The sequence below is a fragment of the Leptonotus elevatus genome, chromosome 2 (assembly GCF_054856555.1).
Source record: "Leptonotus elevatus isolate MCC_2025b chromosome 2, RoL_Lele_1.0, whole genome shotgun sequence".
Lineage (NCBI taxonomy): Eukaryota > Metazoa > Chordata > Actinopteri > Syngnathiformes > Syngnathidae > Leptonotus > Leptonotus elevatus.
Window position 1 is genome coordinate 40,762,814 of NC_141240.1, and position 24,125 is coordinate 40,786,938.

A 24,125-nucleotide genomic window follows, 5' to 3' on the forward strand; every position below is an offset into this window, starting at 1 on the left:
ATGAAACACTGACCTTAAAAAAAATGAGGGACTTGAGGTGAAAATTAGGCCAGGGTACAAATAATGTCAATGTAAATGTAAATAATGAAAAGCACAGCCTGTGTTGGTATATTTTTTTGTGATAGAAAGTTCTACAAAGTAACAGCAGGTGTGGAATCGTATCCAATGTGTATAGAAGCATACAAAATACTAGAATAATTCCACTACTGAAATAGTTCATCCATCCATCCATGCATGCATGCCTGCATGAACACACCCACTGTTTCAATAAATTCAACTGTCTAGCACAGGGATGGGCAACTGGCGGCCCGCAGGCCGCATGCGGAGTGACCCTTGATCTGTTTTTGAAAACAAAAACTACTTGAGCAGCGCGTTTAAATTGCTTATCTCTGGTCGAGCACAATTTGAAGCAAGTAATAAAGAAGAAAAGTTCAGGAATCCTTGAGCAGCATCAAACACCGCCTCGCCCCTGCAGCGTTTTCAGACGCCCACTGAGTGTTCAGTCTGTTTTATTGTTCTTTCTCACTTCAATTTCATTCATGCCAAACATGTGATAATAAAACTATTTGTGGAACAGAAGGGTGCTTGGCCCTCAGTCAAAACTCTTCTTCTGTAAGTTCAAATGTGGACACGTATTTTAAAGGAATGATCAGATGTTTCCATTTTATGCTCCTTTCCTTTCCTTTTCAAATCTGTCGCAAAAGCGGTTCAGGTGCCACACTGCTTGATTAGGTTTGCAGCAATATCTGTCATTCCTTAAGCGTTGAAAAGAAAAACAAAACTCAAAATATGTTCTGGTACCTGGCTTTTCGAATCTTTATTTGAATGCTTATACAGTATTTAATGCACATGTGCGCAATGAGAATAAGTCCGAGTTCTAGTGGTTGGTGGGCAAAAACTGGGCATGGGAGGAGTTTGGTGAGGCTGTGGAGAACCACTTTACAGAAATACAGAAAAAAATCAAACAGAAGTTTGGTTTAACCTGAGGATAATCAATGATAGCATAGCACACAGCTTGCCAACGCTTGTAGGCCTCAAACTGGATACGAGCGCATACTCCCGTACACTTTCCGACTTACGACATCCGATTGGTGTATCGATGCTTTGCCTGGGAGGCAATGTTGACCGTTCTGTAAATCCCCTCAAAATAAAGGCATACATTTGCAATTAAAGCACATCTTCCTGTGTTTTTTCTTTTTTAAGACAAAAAAAAGGTTGTGCTTTAACTTGACTAGTTTCGGTGACGACTGCCACCTTCCTCAGAAGACGTCGCAGAAACTAGTCAAGGTAAAGCACAACCTTTTTTTTTGTCTTAAAAAAGAAAAACCTCAGGACGATATAGATTTGTAGACAAGATAAATTTTTGTAGCCATAAAGCACATCTTGTTTGTTTCATTTGAAATCCAGTGTGGTGGTGTTTACAACGTGAATGAAGAGGTGACTAAGATTGCGTACTTACGGCATGAGCTCTGCTCATTCACACATCATGTAGAGGGAGTAATAACGAGATTAACATTACTCTATCCATATTAGATATGAATTATGACACATCTTTGTCTTCTGGCCATCAAATAATACTTGTTTAATAATTTCATATTACAATAGTATAATTGTAATTTGATCTGAGAGTTGTTTTCCAACTGCCTGCAGTGTGAACATAGCCTTAGTCAGTTAGTCAGTTTGATGTGTCCCTAGTGAGAGTTACTCAAGCAAGGCTTCCCTTTGTCACTGATTCTGTTCAAAAGTTTTATGGACAGAATTTCTAGAAGTGTTGATGTGGTCCAGTTTGGTGGCCTCAAAATTATGTCTTGTTGAAGTGGCTGGGGAGAGGGAAGTCTGGGCTTCCCTGCTAAAGCTGTTGCCCCCGCGACCGGACCCCGGATAAGCGGTAGATGATGAATGGATGGATGAATTGGTTCTGGAACTGAGTTTCTAATCTGGGCACGAGTACTTTGATGGGAACCTGTATAGTAGGTATGCCCAATGCCATATTTCACTTTAGATTTTGTTTTTGTTTTTTTTGCTGGAAAAAAAATGCATTTTAAATTCCATATACAGCACATACCCCCCCCCCCCCCAAAAAAAACAACAACCAAAAATGATCATAAGACGTGAAAAGGCCCGGATGGATCTTGTCTGTGAGACTGGAGGTGGGAGGTCTGTAAACGGGCTGTCTGTCTGTTTGTCTGCTAAGACTGTTAGTCTCGGTTTGGACTCCGCAAGAGGAGCACGTCAGCCAGCGCATTAGAAGTGCGCCACATGACGACGTGCAACACTGACCCATCTGGAGAGTCCTTTCTGTGGAGTGAAAGTGAATATATGAGAAGAATCTCTTTGCTTCAATGTGTGTGACAGAGGATTTGTTTCCCATTGTCAAACACATACCAGATGACCATCCTTGTGCCCACCCTGATTCAGAGCAAGGCTAAGGTAGGTGAGAACTTGTCGCTTCTCTGTTTAAATGCATTTGTCACTCCTCGCATGTGGTTTGATTGCTCGTGCTTTTACTCCAGACGTCATTCACTGTATGGATAACAAAACATGAAACTGAAACTGATGATTGTCATGTGCTCCTGCACTTGCTACATGCAAATCAAATTATTAGTACTATTAGATTACATTAATTTCATTAGGTGGGATCTTAAATTGCATTTAATTAGCTTTTCAATTCTGATTTTTGATTGTCACCTTAATTTAAAATATAATCTTCGAATATACACACACACACGCAGCACGGTGGGTGACTGGTTAGCACATCCGCCTCCCAGTGCAGAGGACGTGAGATCGAGTCCGGGCTTCGGCCTTTCTGGGTGGAGTTTGCATGTTCTCCCCGTGCTTGTGTGGGTTTTCTCCGGGTTTCCTCCCACATTCCAAAGACATGCATGGCAGGTTAATTGAACGCTCTAAAGTGTGATTGTGAGTGTGGATGGTTGTTCGTCTCTGTGTGCCCTGGATTGGCTGGCAACCAGTTCAGGGTGTACACTGCCCGAAGCCAGCTGGGATAGGCTCAGGCGCCCCTGCGACGACTAAGCGGTTAAGAAAATGGATGGATATATTTTATTTCTTTTTTTTTTTTTTCCAGTTATAGCTGTACTGCATTGCCAGTTCTAGTAATCAATTCCAGACAAACCCAACTTAGATTCATAACTAACTGTGGCAGAACTCTTTAAAGTGTGAAAAGTAAAATGTAAGACTACAGTGAGAACAAATACACAAAACAGATCCCTAAATTCTGTTTGTGCTTAACAATACAAAAGCAACTAGCAAGTGGCTTGTCCTTGGCCCACACTCGCTTATAAGGCTGTCTTTTATGTCCTAATCCATCTCAGATGTCGGCCAGGCTTCAAATAAATCATGTTTTCTTGTCTCAGTTCTGTGCTTGTCTGCTACCCGTTTGAATTGTATTGTTGCAAATCTGAGTCAAATGTGGTGGTCATGTGACAGAAACCATTTGAGGGTAGAATGTGTGAGGCACATGTGCTTATCACCACGTTTCAATCATAAAGTTGAGTGAAATGAAGTCCATCTGGCACCCATTTCATACACTTGCCAAAACGCATAAGGTCGACTCGCAGGCATAATTGAGTGAGGAGATGATATTTTTTTTCCCCCCTTTACATTTTCTAAACAGATGTTTTACTACAACAAAGTGTTACACCAGTCTACTTTCAGCTCCTGGATCATTAAAAAAAATCACTCGCTGGCACTTTTATTGAGTGGCACTATACATTACACTTGAACTTACCTGCAATGTTTCGTTGTTATTCGAGACACCTCTTCCATGTCATTTCAAATAGAATATAAAAGCTCAATAGACCGGAGCTCCTCAGGCTGCAGGTTTGTGTCAAACCTGCAGCCAATCTGGCACAACCATTTAGAGATTACCAGTGGCAGTTTTACTTCCTTACTATGTATTAGACTTTGTGCATTTGACTCCTGTCAAGAACACAACATAGCAATCATGTGGCACATGCCATTTTGACCTCATCTTATAGGAAGCGGCCACACAATTGTGTGATGTGACCAGCAAGAAATAAAAAAAAAAAAAGAGAAAGAAATTCTGTTTGACTACAATGCTGAAAATGTGAGTTAGGTTGTGAGATTTTATAATGAATCACATGGATTTATTGTCGTCTATGCTGATGATGTTTAATGCTGTTTGGAGCACAAAAAAGTACATATTCTTTGAAAGAAGTACTTCCCTGGTACATGTGTTTTGTTTACAGTACACAACAGAATAGGGGTCACCAACTTTTTTGAAACTGAGCAGTACTTCTTGGGTACTGAGTAATGTGACGTGCGAAATTTGCTCAGACCACTTTTAACTAACTCCTTAATATTTAATGATCATTAATGTAAAGACACTGATCATGCTACCAATTTCATATAATGATGATCAACAATGAATTAGCAATGCAACCAGATAAATGTTCATCTTTTCGCTGTCGCTTGTGCTTGTGTCCTGGATGGAATACTGTCAACAAGAGCATGAGCTGCAAAGGATTTGGAGAGCACTTTTGTCATTGAATTCCTTCACAGCCACAATTGCTCGATCATCCAAGTCACCGTGTGACACCAATCCTGCTAAGTACATTTCATCTAGTTTTTCAGCAGACTTTCTGTGGTAAACCAGCTTCTAATAAAGTCTGGAAGTGCTCAGAATGGGTAACTGCAGCCATGCCACGCAGGGCAAGCAGAAATGTTGGTTAAAGCCATTATGTGCCTTCAGTGTATCAATATATTTATTGCAACAGAGAGCACACAACACAACAATATATTGCAATTTAGATTTTTTCCCCCCACCCCTACTAAATAATCTCTGAAGCGAAACTCAGTTTGTATTCTGTTATATTTTTGTTACAGACCACACACATGCAGACACCTACAGGGAAATGTCACAGTTATTGGTTACGCAGCTGGGCCCTAAGCTTAGGGGAGACCTAAACTGTTATCTTCTGCTTCCGTTTGGATGAGCTGCTGCTGCCCTTGTTTCAATGAAATAATTATTTAAACAGACCGGTACTGGAACAAATAAACGCAAAAAAAATAAAACTACAACTCACCATGACGCTGAATGTAGTTGTTACTCTTCGATGAGCTAGTCTGACTCATCTTGAGTTCCCTATGATAGTATGTTGCCTTTTGAAAGTGGCGTGTAAGCAATCGTCATGCACGTTCATAATGTGTGTATTTTGAACGTCACCGATTTGAAATGTTTGCAAACGTGCTGGCAGATGGCGAATTGAAAATGTAATTGTGTCAGTTGCAGATAAAGTGTCTGTGTGTGCTTATGTTCCTGAGCTTCCCGCTGTCCATGGCTGAGGTCCCTGGACCTTGCAGACACTCCATTACTAGGGACCACCTGCGGACACTCAAACATCTGGTAGGTGTTTTTAAAGGTTTCAAAGTCAGGAGTAACTATTAATGGTGTAGCAAGGCCCCAAGCATGGATAGTTCTGGGCTTTTGCATAACTTTTAAGATTTATTCTTGCCAACAAGAATATTATTAATTGCCAACAGACATCAGCTCTTGCCAGTTATGAAAAAACGGTGTCGTTCATTTTAAGGTAAAATACATTTTGCTGTGAAAGTTCAATAATAAGGTTGCGTTGATGAAGACATTTGAGACTACCTACGCCCGCCTCGCAAAAATAAAAAAAAATGGTTCATTCGACCTGGTTCATAGTACTGTTGGTATGTATGCTGTTGGTACACATAGACACAGAAGATAAAGAAGAAAGAGGAGAAGGAAATAAATCTAAAAGTAGGCAGCCAAATGCACACTAAGTTTTCTGCAAAAGGTTACTTCAGAATGGGAATGGAATCAACACATTATTTTGTGATGGGTTCACAGCAACTACATTTAACAGCACACATACATTTCCCCACACGCCGCAGGCTCCACCCAACCCTACTGCTCCACCACAAACATCTGAATCTGAAACCCTGCTGTGTTGTTTTTAGATACAGCAGAAACATTATGATCTTTGTTATAATGAGCAGTGTATCACACATGACAGTGAATCAGGTGACAGCTACACTCGTTACTCTCAGTGCAATGAATTTGTCTCTGTTAGTATATGAGCCATCCATCTATGCATCCATTTTCCGAACAAAGTTTGCGGGCGTGCCGGAGTGTTTTGCATTTAAGTTGGGGTCTTAAGTTTGAGCTCAGAACTACACACTTTATAAACACTGGATATATACTAGGAGTGTAACAAAAAACAAGTTGAACCGGAAATCCGGTTTTGAGTTCAACGATGCAAGTGCGCCGGCACACGGACTAATGAATCGGTCTAAAAATAGCTTGAGCCGGCCGATGGTCTGGTCAAGACGTTATAAATCGGCTTTATGTTGCTAATACAGCTGCTCAAAATTGCTTTATAAAACAACCAATACAGTCCAATTGCGATCGAATCAATGCCATGAGAATTAAATATCCTGGATGGATGAGAATATTATTCACAAGCGAGCTGTTGAAACTGGATTTCCTTGACTCGCAAGATTTTTTTAGTATTTATTAATTTGGGGATTACATTATTTATTTTTTTCTATATTGCTTAAATAATTATTTGTATTTGACTTGTTTTAGTACGGTACATTTGATGCGTGCATTCACTCTAAACCGTCCTTCTAGAGGGAGAAAAATAAATAAAAACACTCATAGCGAGAGCAGGTGACAAGGCGGCCAGGCCTGGCCGGACTTCTATAAAACCACCAGGTGTTCCACTTCCTGGCGAAATGCAGACTTATCACCGTCTTTGGTGAGGCCGATGACTCTGGTGTCATCTGCAAACTTCAGGAGTTTGACAGCTGAGGTCATTCATGTAGAGGGAGAAAATCAGTAGAGAGAGGACGCACCTTTGGGGGGCCCCAGTGCTCATGGTGCCTGTTGATGATGTCCCCCGATATCAGAGCGATAGGCCTGTTGTTGCTCATTAGCGATTGTGCAGGTTACTTGCATACTGGGGTGATGGAGCATTTGAAGCAGATGTGACCTCACACAAGGATATGTTGAAGATCTGTGTGAAGACTGGAGCCAGCTGCTCAGCGCAGACTTTCAGGCAGGAAGGAGACCTGAAGCTTTCTTGATCTTGTGTTGCTCGAAGAGCCGTTACACGTCCTGTTCATGAATCGGCTGGGCAGGGGAGGGTGTCTGGGGTGTGACTGAGGTCGTTGAAAATCTGCAGTTGAACATTTTCAGGTCGGCAGCTAATCAAACGGTAAATAATATAATGAAAAGAAGAACTGGAATAATGGAAATAAGCCTTTTTCTCTATTCTGAGACTGTTGTCCAGGCAACCCCCAAAAACACATGTGACTCAAGAGTCAGTGCGTGAGACTTTAAAAGTCTGATTTTAATACACTGCTTTGAGGCCTTGAGTCTATTAACACATCCAAGCTTGCCAAAGTCAATTGATTCTTTAGGTCAACTGTCAACTGCTCATCACTAGTAACCAACTCTGTTTGAAACATGCTTATTAGTTAATCGATGCTGATAATCATTTTAAAATATAATTAATGACATGGGTTAAGGTGCTCTTTCTATTAACTAGATTTATGGGGGAGTGGGTTCAAACAGACACTGCTTGAATACTGTATTTTAAAAAGTTGTAAAAACTGTCTCCATTTTGTCTCTACAGATGGATAACCAATTGAGAAGCGGGTGCTCGATAACTTACACATTGATAGAACAGAAATCTTTGGTAAGGTACCTTCTCAATGGTTGGAAGTTTCTATTAAGTATTTATTCAAATTAGACCTCAACGTGGGGAACATTAATAAATATTTTACTTGAGCCCATTCATTTCAGATGACAGAGTGTATTTTTTACAATTAAACACAAAATTCTGGCATAAGAAAAGAAAGGCAGTTGTGCCTAAAGTTCAATGGAACTTCTTTACATTGAACTGTAATGCATTGTTAATTTAAAAAATAAAAATGTAGTATCAACAGTAGGGGTGGGGGAAGTTTCCGATTCTTAGATGCATTGCGATTCATGGACGAGTCTGAATCAAGCCACAAACGTCCACATTTCGATGATTGAAATATGTTAATAAAGGTATAACAGAATGTTCAAAATATTAAGGAACTCAGAAGCGCTGTATGCGTCATCTCCGGAACACTTGAAGAAGCACCACATCTGAAGCACCACAAAAAACAGAACGAGCAACCGATACCGGGCAGCGTCATCCTCCATGGCTTCTGTGTTTTGGTTATGTGTTGTTTCCCGCACTCGACTATTGTGTCGCAGCCGGTTATGCGTTACTTCCGCCCAGCGTCCCAGATGCACATTGGAGGTGGAAACACAGTGCATGTGTGGGTTGGGCTGAGCTGACCCGCTGTGAGATCCAAAAAGCTGCTTCTAATTTAAAAGTACAATCACGTGACGGTTACACATTCACTATGATGGCAGAGGAAAAACCTTGTCGCTCATGTAATAATAATTCAGAATGTCTAATATAGCCGTGTAGGATTTAGTGTCTTCATTTATTTTGTAAAACGCCTTTTCCCATTAAATTAAAACATAAAATCAATTCAAAATGTCTAATATAGCCGTTTAGGATTTAGGAACACAAATTTTAAGTGCAATATGAGGCAGAAATATTCATATTTTTACACGGTTCATGTGTAAAATAACAATGTATTAATGGCTTAAAGTTGTGTTCCTATAATCTAAACAGCTAAGTTTGACATTTTGAGTGGAATGTTTTTCTTTTTTTAAAGGGCAAAAGTGTTTAAGAAAATAAATGAAGACAAAGTTCTATTTATCTTTTTTTCATAATGAAAAGATCTCAACGTGCAATTTCAGGCACATTCCCTTCTTTTAAACATGGAGAGTGAATTACAAAGTAGCCTTGGTCCAGAATATTGAAAAAGTATTCAAGTAAGCCAGGTACCAGCTGTCAAACTTAACCCAGCCGGCAGCCAGACACTCGATGGTCATGCTAACAGCTAGCCACTAGCCACTTACGTCGGAGACTTCTGCTGGAATCATACAATGATGGCGTAATTAATTAGTGGTTTCTTAGTGTCCTAAATTAGCGATTGAACATGAGTTTGGGATAGCGTGTTGATGTTGGTCGCAACTACAATGTCGATCAAAGAAACGTCTAAAAGGAAAGTCAAGCTAGCCATCACGTCACGACGTGGGCTAACTTCATAGTAAATGTGTTCTAAGGCTATTTGCATTGCCGTCAATGTATTACTGCATTTGGTCAACTTTATTTTGAAGTTAAGCTTCGCGTATTACGTTGAGTATGTTTGAGCTTCCTTGACATGTCACGTCAGAATGGTGTTGACTGTGAATACGCACACTGTTTGGGTTTTAAGCTGAACAAAATATGTCAAACAAGAGGTCTGTGTGGTTGTAGGTCAACTTCCCATCGAGGATGCCAATGAGTTCGATTATTTTTCTGTTCTATTCTATTCTACCAACAGAGCCTCTTTTAGTTACAGCAAGCTACCACACTTCATTTGGTCTTGAATGCGTCAAGATATAACAATGCTAATTTGCATACACAGATCTTTTTCTATCTATCAGTTCTATGATTATGCTGATTCTTCTTTAATATTCTAGATTCCTGACAACACTTTCTGATTGCAGAGCAAGTGTTGCTTCGTGAAAGCTGCCTTACCCTGGATATTGGAGCTCCTCACCACCCACTTCAAATATAACAGGGGTTCGGTCAACTACAGCTATGTTCAGTCTTTGAGAGCACTCATCCTCAATATCTACTCGCAGAAATGTGTTCCGCAGATCAACGAGGAGATTGAGGTGAGTATGTCTAGAGGCCACAAGTATTTGCTATGCAAAAGGTTTTCCATGGAAACTGATCAAACCTATGCAATGTTTACCGATGGCCATTACAGGACAAGCCCGAAAGTTTTGAAGTGCTTTACAGAGGATCTCCTGCAGAAGCGCTACAGAGAGCTTTGAGGGTGCTGTCTGTTTATTTGGAGCTGGTAACGACGAGTGATGCACCACTGGACTGGAGTTGCCAGTATGAATACTCAAAGCTGTTTGGTTTAAGCACGGAGCAACCTCAAGCGTCCTCCACACAAGGCTGCACAGGTGGGATCATCGATCTATTGAGGGCTTCTCTGATGTTACTTGGAGCCTCAGAGGTCACAGATTGTGTGTAATCTTCTACAGACAGTTATATTACGAGGTCAGTGAAGACCTCTCAGAGAAGACCACTGAAAGACCTGTACAAGCTTGGCTTCATCATCACCTCCATCTTCGGAGCACTACTGTTCATATTTACTCTCCTCTGTCTAATCACACAAAAGGTACCAGCGCTTCTATTTTGCCAAATCGTCAATACTCTAAAATCCTTAACGTGATCACGTGTGCCTTGTTGTCTTGGCTGTGCTCTCTGAGAAAGGCCTGCTGAGGAATGCAACAGAGCAATTACACTTCTTAAGACTTCTTAGTGATGGCTCATGTAAGATGGCGTGTACTGTGCGACAACAGAACTGTGAGGCTGAAATGTACTTTAAACCTTTGTGAAGCGCGTTAATCTGAATTTAGTCATGGTTTTAGGCTTAGCGCACTCGCATACCATGAACTTTTATCGGTAAAAGATGTACAGTAATAGAAAAATGTGGCATGTTATCAAATCAAAGACGAACTGCAGCTGCAGTTAATTTGTGTTGGGTATATGCAGACATGCAGAAATGCTAACAACACATAAGGACACACTAAGTTGTTAATGTCAAATTACGCATAGAACTGCATTTGGGTGAAATAGATGATCTTACTTGTGAGGTACACAAATGTTCTAAAAGATTTTATGGTCGTGGTGTAGGAGAATGCTCTGCACTTCCGTTCAATTTGTCAAGTTAAATGAGTTCCGCTATTATTGTTCCCTGAGGGAAAACGCCATCTGTGTTCTGCATCTTGCAATGTAGTTTTTGGCAGTTGTTTTAGTTTTGGTCTTAATCATGTGGATAAGAATTCTTTATTGTTCCTAGTCACATTTTAGTCACTTCTACTGTTTATGTGATAGTTTTAATTCAGTTTTAGGGAACAAAACAAAAAAAGGTTTTAGTCTAGTTTTAGTCACAATTTTATGTTCTACACTATTGTCTTTGCTTGTTTTTTGTATAGGGAACAGCGGCAAGTCTAAAATGCTACATTTGTCTTCATGTATATGTTTAGACACTTGTGTCAATACATTAATTGACAGATTTGACAAAGCATATTTGCTGCCCAGCCTGCATGTTCACATCACAGTAGCTAAGACACACATAAACTCTTGAATTGATGTTAACACAGCAAAGCTAACTTCAGCCTGAAGCTAGCTAGCAGCCCATTTGCGACAGCGGAAAACATTGTGATACAAAACTATGAAATTCATCAAAACCCGATAGTCAAGTAACATTGCATGTTTAAGATGTGTCAAAAGGACTTTATTGTTGCACCTCACCTTCGAATGAACACCGGTAGCTTGTGTTAGACCATAGCGGTTACTGGCTTGTAGTGGTTTTCAGAAACACCGTAGTTATCCAGGGAAGGACAAGAAGATGCTTTTTTTGTATCCTACAAATGCCTAGTCCAATATAATATTATTGTAAATAAATATATTTTCAAAAAGTTTTAAACGGTTTGAAAACCCTTAAAGTTTACTTTGTTGGTGCTTGGATGGAGTATGCGTCTGGTGGTGTTCACGAGGTACGATGCTAGCACATCCTTTTTCCACACCGATTACCGTATTTTCCGTATTAAAAGGTGCAGTGTCAGTTAGGGGTGTTATTTCTGTATTTAACACATACATATGGCGCACCGTATTATTGGGCGCAATCATGGTATATACGCTAGCTTAAAACATGGGGTAGCATGCTTTCACGCTAACACATATGTTTTTAAAAAAGTAGCGGAGCAAAACTCGATTGTACATTAGGAAAGTATTTAACAATGTAAAGAGTGAATTTGTTTGTACTTGAAGTACAACGTAGATTTTTGAGAAAATTTAAGACTTTTAGTTGCATCTTATGGTTCTTGAAAATACGGTAGCGACTAGGAGTGTAAATCTCTCCAATCAAGACGATTCGATATGTATCTCGTAACATGGGGTGCGATCTGATACAAGGATGGTTCAATTTTAAAATGAAACGATTCGGTCCGGCTTGATTCAGTAGGATTACTATTCGATTTGGTTTGATTTGGTGTAGCGGTGCAACGATTATGGGATTACTCAACAATTAGTCAATTGTCAAAGTAATTTGCAATTATTTTGTTACTCCATTAATGATTTGAATATCTTGTTTAATTTAAAATGATCAAAATCTTGTAATTTGCACATTTGCAAAAATCTGCTTTTATTTTGTAAATGCAGCAGCGAGCCACATTTTTGCATCTGTAATGTTCCGACATGTTACAGACCAAATTATTAACTATCATTCTTTTAAAATGCTGTTTTATGCATCTGCCTAATAAAATACTCCACTTGTAAGTTGTAACTACTAATGAATATCTTTTTCGAAGTGCCATCTTACTAAATGTAAACAAATTAACTTAAAACAATTACATCTCAGTTACTTTCTATTATGTTTACTCTTGTGACAGTTCTTCTTGTGAAAAATGAGTTGAACTTGATCATAACGATCAAGTCGCCTGTCATATTCCATTATCAGTAACGCAGGCTGGCACTTTATTGCTGTGTTCCATTCAACACATGCTTATGTTTTTGCCTGCGTGTGACTCGTTCAATATCCTGGTTTTACTCACTACGGCTTGTTTGTCAGACAGCAGTCCATAGTTGCGCATTATATTGGGGGGTGCTAATGTTTTTATCATGTCCTCGAAGCCCTCATTCTCCACAACGCAGTATGTCTTAAGTCTTTAACAATAAACCGTTTTTTAAGGTCGTTATTACCTTTCCTCTGGTCGAGTTGTGGCCGTTTTAGTTGGAAGAAGTCCTTGCTGTCTGTCCATGCAGTTGAACACCGCGGATCCATGCCGGCTCATCAAGCGTGTACGTACGTTGACAGTCTTCGTACATGGTGACACTTTTATCCAGCATTCCATTGTTCATATAAAATAAACATCTCATCTACACTTTGGACATTAAACTTGCCAGAGCATGTTGTAAATCTTGTCCGCATCTTCATTCAACTTCCGTCCCAAACTCGCCGCAGCGGTATCCGACGTCAGTCACATAACTACGACAAGTCTTGCGTGACTTTTATTTCACCCACGCACAAACAAACAGGTGACTTAGTCAAGGAATTGAATCCAGGACATTTCATTCATGGCACTGAATCGATCGCAACTGGACTGTTTTGTTTGTTTTATATAAAAGTTTTGAGCAGCTGTATCAGCAACATAAAACCGTTTTATAAGGTCTTGACCGGGCCATTGGCCAGCTCAAGCTATTTTTAGACCTATGCGCACTCACATCGTTAAACTCAAAACTGGATTTCCGGTTCAAATCGTTTTTTGTTACACCCCTAGTAGATAGCATTATAGAGAAGGGCTTTGCAATAAAACAACTGCGTACAGTACCAAAAATAGCATGGATGAGAGGCCTGTATACACCAGTAAAAACAACTGCCATCGGATATGAAGAGGTCAATACAACATGCTCCTTTTGAGCAAACTGCATGCCAGCAGACGTAACGCCCGTATCTCACTGAGCACCGCAGGCTTGCAAGGGCGCGCGCGTGTACCGAGTGCTAGAATTGGCATTTCGTCAGGTTTCGTTCAAGATTGCAAAATGTTGCGAAGACGTACGGCAGAGCCCCGCAAACTATTTTTATGCTTGCTTTATGCAGCTTTTCTTGTCACTATCAAATTTTGAACATATCATCTGTACTCTTGATATTTAAGACAATTTATGTATAATAAGTTCATAGATAATTTTTCCATTAATTCATTATATGTGTTTAAACATGGTGGAAACGTGAAAACGGCAAGAAATATTGTAGTAATGAATTGTGGTCACATAGCATTGAAGAGTTTTCTTGGTGTTCCTGATGTTTCGGCATGTCAAAAGTTGACATCAAAAACCTGCAGGACTCTGGCCCTCGAGGACAGAGTTTGCCCACCCCTGGTCTAAACAATGTGAACATTTTTCCTTTTTCTTTTTTTTATGAAGCCCCCTGTATAATACTACGTCACGCACTCAGTTAGGGATCGTATTTTTCTCTGCATGACTGCTTGGATTAACAAGGTAAATAATATAAGCTTCATACTGATATGATTACGGCCAAAACCACAGTTTACAGGCGTGTGCACCATCAATCTTGAAAAAGTGGGTTTACTTGATTGAGTATAAGATCAAGTTTGGCTGTTTCAATGATGTTTCTTGTGTGTGTTCGAGTGATTTCTTGCAGTCCTGTGTGGAAACACATGGTCAGAATTTACCAGGTTGAAATATGATGTGCGGAACGTAGCATGTTTGGAGCCTATGAACGAGTGCATGTTTTTTTTTAAGGCAAGCCCAGAGCAGCATGAAAACTCAAAACATATGGATCCTTTTAGAATCTAAATAGAGCCAAATAAACCATGTCATCGACTCTCTGTTTTCCCATCAATACTCTTCTGCACAGTATGTCTGGATAAAAAAAATTATAAAGTTCAAAAGGGGAAATGCTGTGAGACTTCAAACATCAGATTTACTTTGGTCTTGATGGTCTCAATACACACCTGGAACACAGCAGACATTACTTTGCTTTATCGACAGACTACAAGAGAAAAAAGAACATGACTAACCCGGATTTTTATCCGTTCACTGATCATCCTCAATAAGCTCATTATTGTTGCTAAAGGGCAAACGATGATTTTGCATGTTTATGCCCTAATACTTTGTATGATTTATATTTTGTTGACGGATTGCAAACCTTCACTTTAACTTGTATTTTATTTTTTATTTTTTTTTACTTGCCACTGTAGCACTGAGAGTTTTCTTGAAATGTAAAGTGCATAAAAAATACAATTTATTATTATTATTATTATTAATATTATTATTACTACATGTGTACTACTGGTAGTAAATATTTTGCCCAGAAGTGAAGAGTTTTAAAAGAGGAATATTGATCATCTTTCTGGACAGCTCGTTCTTGAGCTGAGCTGAGCGCTCCTAATGTTTTTAATACTAACCACCATGAATTGTTAACAGTCCTCAACCTGATGACCTTATGTTGCACTCTACATTGATAATGCTCTATTTAATCAGAAATCAACCATGCTTTAAAAGTCTAATACACGGACATTTGAATTTCTCTCAGGACAGATGAGGAAGCCACCCCAAAAAATATATATATATACATAACAATTATCATCCACCCACTCATCCATTATTTGAACCACTTCTAGTCAATGAAAATTAATAGAAAAAAGGTGGGTAAATGCAAATAACTAATCCTACTACTTTGAAAAACTTAACTAAAACAACAAACACTTAATTATTCATATCTGTGAGGGGGAAAAAAGCAACTTCAAAGAATGCGGGGTACTCCGCTCTTTTTGGCCAACACAAGGCTTGAAATAATCTGTTTCGCATAGCAGTTTGTGTGTCTACATCACATGTGCATTTTTAGCCTCTTAAAACAAGGATTTTTAAGTTTTAAATTGAATGGCGGGGGCAGCCTCAAATGCTTTGCTGGGATGTTTACATTAACTACAAGCTGGTACTCAAGTCGAGACCAGATCAGTTTTACTAGCATAGCAACGAGCTTTGGCTGGCTAATATTGCACATAAACATGTTGCGCTTTCGCTCCTAAAGTTATTAATGATGGCCTTCATGGCGGCATATAAAACTTGCAAGGACCGACATTCTCACAAAACGATTACGAGGATTGATGAACAAGCGAGAAAGACGGATAAGCTGTCTTTGCTATGCTAACCGGCTAATGTTATTGGGGACGTGGCATTAATGTGCTTGGGTGATCGATTACACTTTTCACAAAAGTCGCGTTTAAGTGGAGCGTGTCCAACTTTGAACAGCAAAATAGCAGGCAATTTAGTGAGTATCTGGAGAGAGAAACTAATGCTACACGCTTAGCAAACTCCTGCTACACACTGCGGTAAACAGGAAGTAATGGAATTGTTACGGTGTTCCGGCGTCAATACGTCACTTGGGAGGAACATTAAACGTTTATTAATATTGATAAGCCATTCAGAAAGTGGATGGATATACTAAAGTGAATACATTTAGCGTCACTTAATGTTGTTTTCACAATGCAGTCCTAAGTTACTACAGTATCTACATAATAAATGTTCTCAAAATTACATTGCACATTAGAGCTAATATTTTTTTCCTGAGCTTCCAAAGCTCAATTCCCGTATAGCTTCATGGCTAATGTGCCCTAAAGCAAGGTTCTTTAATCACCCTGTGAACTACAAAGCTGTCTATTCATCCACTGTGTGACTAATCTGCTGTACTACCATGATTTGCACGCAAAAGTCATATTTTGTGCAAAGCCAGGGAAAAATGCAGTTGTGACATAAATCTTATGACTTTCTTGGAAATATCTTTCATGGAATATAGGCTACGTTAACGTTGTTTCCGGCTGTCATGGCAGCCCCGTTTCAGACCACCAAGACAACACGGAAGCGTCACATTGACAAACATGAGATTTTTAAAGTGTCAAAAGATTTGCCACGGCAGTCAAGTTGCGGACGAGAAGCTACAACATATGCACAACACAACACGTTTTCCTCAGCATATCACATTCACTGCCTACAACGCTTTTCAAGCCAAGCCATGAGTTCAATTGACCAACTGGCATACCTGCTTATAACACTTACTGTTGAATGTGTGTGCGCACATGTCAATCTCTCTCTTTCTCTCTCTCTCTTGCTCTTGCTCTCGCTCTCTCTCTCTCGCTCTCTCTCTATATATATATGTATAAAAGTGTGTATATATATATATTTATACATACACACACACTTTCTATCCATTTTCTTTCCACTTACTCCTCACAAGGGTAGCGGGGGTGCTGGAGCCCACCCCAGCTGGCCTCGGGCAGTAGGCGAGGTACACCCTGAACTGGTTGCCAGCCAATCACAGGCAAAGAACCATCCACAGTCACAATCACACCTAGGGACAATTTAGAGTTCAATTAACCTGCCATGCATGTCTTTGGAATGTGGGAAGAAACCATAGTACCCGGAGAAAACCCACACAGGCACGGGGAGAACATAAAAACTCGAATATATATATATATATATATATATATATATATATATATATATATATAGCACACAACACACACACACCATACACAATGAGGCAGAATTCTGGCCAGTGGTCATGTCCCCTGATTTACGTTGGATGCAAAAAGTCTCCACACCCCTGTTCAAATGCCAGCGTGTTGTGATATAAAAAAAAGATTGACTTGAAAATGTGACTTGTAACCAGGACAATGTTATTAGGAAAATTGATTGATGTTAAATGGGAGTCATCAATACATGAGACACCATTTTAAGTGCTTCTGATTAATCACAAATAAAGTTTGGATGTGCTGTTTTCTGGTATTTGCTGATCCTGCAGTACAAAGCCATGGTCTTGTGCTGTGAGCTTTTGCAGCATCAGAGGGATCTCATTTTTCAAAGGTAGAGAGAAGCGTACGAAATAACTCGTCATCATCAAGTGGGAAGAAAAATATGGCACAACGGTGACCTTACCAAGAATTCAACTTCCCTCCAAAATTCATTAAAAGATTACAAGAAAATTTGTCAGAGAGGCTTAACTTATCTAACTTAGTTTTACATTCCCCTTGCGCAAAGACCCCCCCCCCCCCAAATGGGATGTACACGTTACAGATAAATGAGTGTGATAAAAGTTTTTAGATGATTGATATCGTCTATTTTTTTTATATCACAAAAACACTGGCATTTGAACAGGGGTGTGTAAACTTTTCCTACTGTATGTATGAACTTTAACAAGAGCTTATGTAGTGCATTTTCTTTGAAAGTCATTAAACTAATGATATGTCCCTTTTCATTTATAAACAGAGGACCCGCATCCGTCACAGATTGGGATCTTATATGATTTCTAGGTAAGGGCACACTGCACGATGCATTCAAAACATCCCACCTTTGGTTATCCTGATTCATGTTGTTGTCATTTCATTTCAAGCAGAGACCAGCAAGGCACAGAGCTGGAGCTACAATAACGTGAGTATCCTTGCAAATTACATTTCTATGCAAAAGCTTTAACTTAAGGTGGGGGGTGTCAATTTCTGGGCAGTTTTACAATTGAATGTCAAATTGACGGGGGGTTTTAGTTTCTGGGGCATTTTGGAGGTTGATCGTATACTTGGAGAACTGGGCAAACATGCTGATTCCTGTAATGAAGGCTATATGCATGATGTTGGAATCATGGCTGGGACACCCTGTCCCACCCAGTTCACCTCTGCAGATGTGATTACATAGCAAATGTTCAGATTTGTTCTTCTTTCTGTTTGGGCTTAGAGGGGAATGAATTCAAGTCCGAAATGTTCTTTACAATAGTACATTCTATGCTTCCTCACTAGTCTAAACACCACATTCTAATTAATATTGCATTTGTGCAAAATGAATTCATGTGCATGTAGCACTTCTCCCAGACTTATCGGGACAACCATACGCCACACACTGTCACATTTTCGCCATAGAGTCAGTAAATAATGTGAAAACGGTTCATGCATTCAAGTTTGGAGTTTGTCAGGCCATTCATATATAAACTTGTGGTGACGGTCATCAGCTGAGCCCGTAGCACTGTCATGTCATTTTCGACCGTGATTGGTTGTTAGTTTAGCTCTGAGCAACTATAATGTCATTTTAAGTCGACAGTAAATGGCTAAAGATGTAAGATGGATAAAAAATGGTGGATTTTGCTAATTACCTCATATTTCACAAGCGTGATATCAATCCGAATACCGTGTTTCCACAAGATGACCGCATAGAACTAATAAAGTGAGGGATCTTATGCTCTAGGTCCACCTAGTCGGGGTCTTGCCTCACCACCTCAATACTGTGAATCTACTCTTCGGCGGCTCAATTTGCAGCATCCTACATAAATAATGTAAGGCTGCTCAATTATGAAGAAAATACTAATCGCGATTAATACGGTAAAAATTGAAATCACTATTAGGACAATCACTTGTTTTTTGGTATAAAACAAGAAAATGTTTAAACATATAAAAAATAATAAGACAAATATTTGAAACACTATAATTATGCGAGTTCCTGTTGGACAAAACAAGAGTTATTAAATTAGTCATTTTAAAATAAAATAAAGTGCAAATATATACATTCAAACAACTCAAAATTAGTATGAATAATCTTTTATTATTGTTTATGCTGATTTTGTAATTGTGGAGTGTAATAATTGAAATTGTAATAGAATTTCGATTAATTGTACAGGTTGCACTTGTTGCTATTTTCTATGACTCGATCTTAACGCAACGGTGCAATGCTTGGTTTTCACAATGAACTTTTGGAGAACTGACTTAGGGTTGTGCTGATTTTGGCTGTTTTGGTAGCTGTAAATTGCAAGCCATCTCAATTTAAATACACTTATTACATTTCAAGAAGTTTATTTATTTATTTATTTTACCCAAAATGACTGAAATAATGGCTCATATTGGACAATGTATTAATCCTACTATTAACTTTGGGGTCAGTGATTTATGAATTCAAAATAACGATTAAAATGATTTTCTTTTTACATGTTTATGTTAAATGGCTTTACCTCGTTTGATTGGAACGACCGGGTAATAACAGGAACTTAGTGTGATATAATTCAGTCAATCCTGTGTGCACATTGATGTTTTACACAAGAGGGTTATTTTAGGTCAATCTAACCGCAGGCTATTTTAGCTGTATAAACATATACCTTTTGGAATCTGCGATCTACTTCTTTGGCATTGATTAATGTGTGCAACTTTGCTTAAAATTACCTTTAATTATAAGTCATTATTACAATTAATGATAATCCGTCTATGTAAAGAAAACTGTTTATGTTAATGATCTCTTACAGTAATTATCATCAATGGTTGAACTAGGCAGAAAAAAAGATAAACATCAGTTTGTAAAACTTGACTTCTACGAATCTCCACAAGTGTTTTCATTTTCAAATGATCACTTCCACAGCGTTACTTGAAAATCACACGGTCCCCATTAGTGGTGAGCTATTTTTAGACCAGGCCCGCAGGCTACTCACGTGGTCCTTGGGTGAGACCTGATATCATAAATACATTCAGGACTTTTTGGTGGTCAACACACAAATATCAAGCACCTAATTCATTTACGTGGGTTATTAATAAAAACACACAAAAAACATGTTCCATCTGAATTTTTTTCTGGAGATTTAGATTGGTCTGGTCAAGTTGACCTCAGAGAACTCAAATGCATACAACATAAATGGGCAACAAACAATTTACTGTCATTTTGTTTCACCTATTTGAACATTAAAAAGCAAAATCGACCCAAAAATGAAGGAAGTTAGCATTTGGGTTAAAGGAATGTTTTGCTTCCACATTAAAGCAGAATGATGTCTCTGGCAGATGTTATCTAATCGTCAAGAGATTGAGATTGTTATCCGGTGTGACGTACGGCTGCTGTACATGTTTGTCTTGAATTTCTTTGTATTTTCAGAATTATCAGACTTCAGCGGCAGATCCTGAAGAGCTACGTTGGATCCACAAAGAACACGATTTCAAAACAGTAATTGGCCATGATGTTTAATTGAAGAAATTCTGCATATGTTTATGCATCCATTACAAACACATTTCAAGTCCACTAAAGAATTTCTGGACTACACATGTTGACTAACGTATGTTTATCGCTTAATCAATTGTTTGTATTGTTGTTCATAAAGTTATTTATTAGTTTGATTCTATACAATTTCTGTATAATAAATGCAAATCCATAATGTATATTTTATTTGCAAATTCTGTATATTTTATATATATATATTTGAAATGGTCACATTTAAGGAGCAAGTGATATAACTTCATCATACGCTTCAAGCATTTTTTTTTCTGCCTTTATTGTTTGACATTTGACATTTTTTTTAGGTGTATACGCTGTATATGATTCGGTCCACTGCACTATAAGACATTTTGTCCTCACTCTTTAACATCCCACATTGCTAATCCAATTTTGGGTGCAGGAGGATGTTGAACAAGGACAAACAATTTCAGCTGTATTCGAGAAACAGTGCGAATATTCTCTTATTAGTTACAAACACTCATTTGTAGGTTGAAAAGGTTTGTTGGATCAGAGTCAAGCGCACAACAAAAGCACCGTCCGTCTCTGAGAGAGGCTGGACAAGATTTGTTGGGAAAATGTGTTAGTACAAGCCTGACATTTGACTTTTTACTGCAGTAAGTAAATAACACAGAAAGGCAGAATGGAAGGCTTGTCAAATTGTTGCAATTATACATTCCCTAATGTTGCCTTGACTTGGCTCATGCTTTTTTTTCTGTAATAAATCATCCAGAAGCTTTCGATGGATAACTTTGCATCGTGCCTGAGCTTGAGAGCAATTGGAAAATTCCCTCTTACGGGTGTGAGAAGATTTTGTGTGAGAGAGGGCAAAGGACAGCGAAGAAAAATCATGTTGCTAACCTCTAGCTTCTGCAGAAACCCAAACCATTCAATATAATATGATCTTATATTAACGGCATTCCCTGATCCTAACTTCCTGCAAGGGCAAAGAAAAGCTAAAAAAATTAATAAATTATAAAAGATGTAATATTTAAAAATATATATTATGTATTGGCAATATTACTTTACACATGAATATTGCATTCACTCATTGGCCATAACATTAGGTACAACTGCACAGTCAAATCAGATGAAAAGCTTCATTAGAAATTCTGGACTTACAACAATAGAAATATTCACCAAACAGGTACTGCATATATTAAACAATATGATAAATTGAGGCAGTTTTTGTATTATATGGTGTGTTGGGTCTCTTATATTGTGGAGCTCATGCTGTAGCTGAGAATGCACATCAGGGAGGCTTGCCCATAAAATTATAAAATACCAGAGTAAGTTCGATTTATAGATGTGTATCTTCTAAACAACACAAAAATGTTCTGATATTTATGACTTTTTACATGAAGTAAATGAGTGTGCGTCATCTTGGCAAAAAAAAATTGTCTTTAATTATCCCTGTTTGTTTTACATTGTGCCGCATAATGGAAGCAAAGTTCTCACACGCACATAAAATGTAGGTTGAGACTAACCACAGGAAAACCGAAAAATCCTACAATGACCATTTCTGAACGACTTCTGTGACCATCATAAAGGATCGCAGACACCGGGTCACGTTTAACAGGGCAAAGGTTGTTGACCAACGATTATTCAATAAATGACTTTATTGTGATTCATAAGTGTAAGTCAATCTCAAATAGGAACTTCCTTAAATGTGAATATTTCTTGTGTCAATAAAAACTACATTTTGGATACAACTTTACAGTGTCGTGTCATTTTTAAGTTTGTCAAAGGCAGTTCATGTGATTAATTGTTTGCCTTCAAGTGCCAAGCAGTCACCTGATTAATGATGAATGTCACTAGTAGATTAAAGACCTAAAAGCTACATCCTAATATGTTGATGTTCCATATTAATGAAAAACAATAAGCTTCCTCAACGATAAATTTGATTGAATTGATTGAATTTTTTTTCCTGAAAATCTTAGCTCCACCCAGAAATAGAAATTTCACCAATTGACAACACTTTTTACTTTTCTTGTTCCAAATGAATTCTCCTATTTTAGAGCCTATGTCAGACCAATTCATCAGATGGCCAAAATCTACTGAATGTGTTCTACATTAAATAAATGGTGTGAGACATACTAATGGTGAGGTCCATCAATCTTGCAAAACACTTTAACGCTACATAGTCATCATGTGTAAAGCCTTAGGTGACAACATGTCCGTCTCATTCATGTTATTGCCTTGTAAAGTTGTAAGTAAAGTTTGTTTTGCTTTCACTCGGACGCTTGCTGCTTTACCAGAGTAGAAGAAGATTTAGTTTATAATTTTGAGACAAATCTCTCCCCAAATACTAATGCCCCTTCTGCTGACACCAACACACACCACCCACTCCAAGCACGTAAACGTACATCTGTTTATTGGGGAGGTTTTTTGCACAAAAGCATGTCACCTGGAGCCTCGCTAATATCAATCCCATCTGTGTGTGGACGTCTGCTATGTTTTACTTTTTTGTCTTTCATTAGCATTGCCAAGATTACAAGCTCAAGATACAACCGCTCAAAATGTTCAGTGGCATCAGACCTATCTATACATATATCGTTTTTATTTTTATTTTTTAATGCCCCTTATGGACAATAATAGCAGTATTATGCTAATAGCAAGACTAACTATGCTGTATATATATATATAAAATAAAAGACTAATTTGAATATTTCATATGACATAGTTAGAGGCTCAAACAAGTCCATAAGTCAGAACAATATAATTTTTTTATGCATGCCCAGTTTTTACACAATGGCATTTTTCTGAATAGCATAAAATTCTTGTAATTTTGTCCCAAATCAGGCTTTTCCTTTGAAGTGGGATAACTAAGTCATTTATGAAAAAGTTTTTTCACTTTCAACCGCTCAAAATGTTCAGTGGCTTCAGACCTATCTATACATATATAGTTTTTTTTAATGCCCCTTCTGGACAATAATAGCAGTATTATGCTGTATATATATATTATGGATAGATATAAATCAAAGTAAAATATTTCATATGACATAATTAGATCCTTGAATAAGTCAATAAGTCGATATTTTGAGAGATTTTTTCTTTAGAATAAGAAGATAAAGTCACAATAACTGATTTTGCTGACAGAATTTATGAGTAACACTTTAGAACAAATATGCAGAATTCATGAACATGAAACACCAGTTACTGAAACGAAGAACTACTACTAGCTAAACACCAGAACTACTTTTTTTTTCATTTAACATTTCATGCAATGGGTATTGATGTGTTTTTTGCAAATGTAAGTTCCACATTTTGCGCAAAACGTTTGAAGCCCGAAGTGGCTTTGTGCAAAGGCCACATTGTTTGCGCTTAGACGGGGGTCCAGCACGCTGCTCTGCATGCTCCACCTGCTCCACCAAGCCTTCAGCAGAAGGCTTTGCTTCCCGTTTCAAAATTTCAGGCCAA

The 24,125-nt window shown here is 38.4% G+C and overlaps 1 protein-coding gene across 6 annotated transcripts; it reads left to right on the top strand.

Moving 5' to 3' along the window:
- Window positions 1–2,202: 2,202 nt before the first annotated feature.
- Window positions 2,203–22,417, top strand: csf1b (colony stimulating factor 1b (macrophage)). 6 transcript variants are annotated; one of them, XM_086068609.1, is made up of 9 exons: window positions 2,203–2,434; window positions 5,264–5,383; window positions 7,644–7,706; window positions 9,608–9,778; window positions 9,874–10,075; window positions 10,157–10,293; window positions 17,967–18,010; window positions 18,091–18,128; window positions 20,592–22,417. In XM_086068609.1, the coding sequence occupies exons 2-8, from the start codon at window positions 5,291–5,293 to the stop codon at window positions 18,125–18,127; spliced, it is 747 nt and encodes a 248-aa protein (XP_085924735.1). In that variant the 5' UTR covers window positions 2,203–2,434; window positions 5,264–5,290; the 3' UTR covers window position 18,128; window positions 20,592–22,417. The 6 variants fall into 6 exon arrangements, with proteins under 6 accessions (XP_085924735.1, XP_085924737.1, XP_085924732.1 ...); XM_086068611.1 differs by having other exon boundaries at window positions 5,302–5,383; XM_086068606.1 differs by having other exon boundaries at window positions 2,203–2,430.
- Window positions 22,418–24,125: the final 1,708 nt, after the last annotated feature.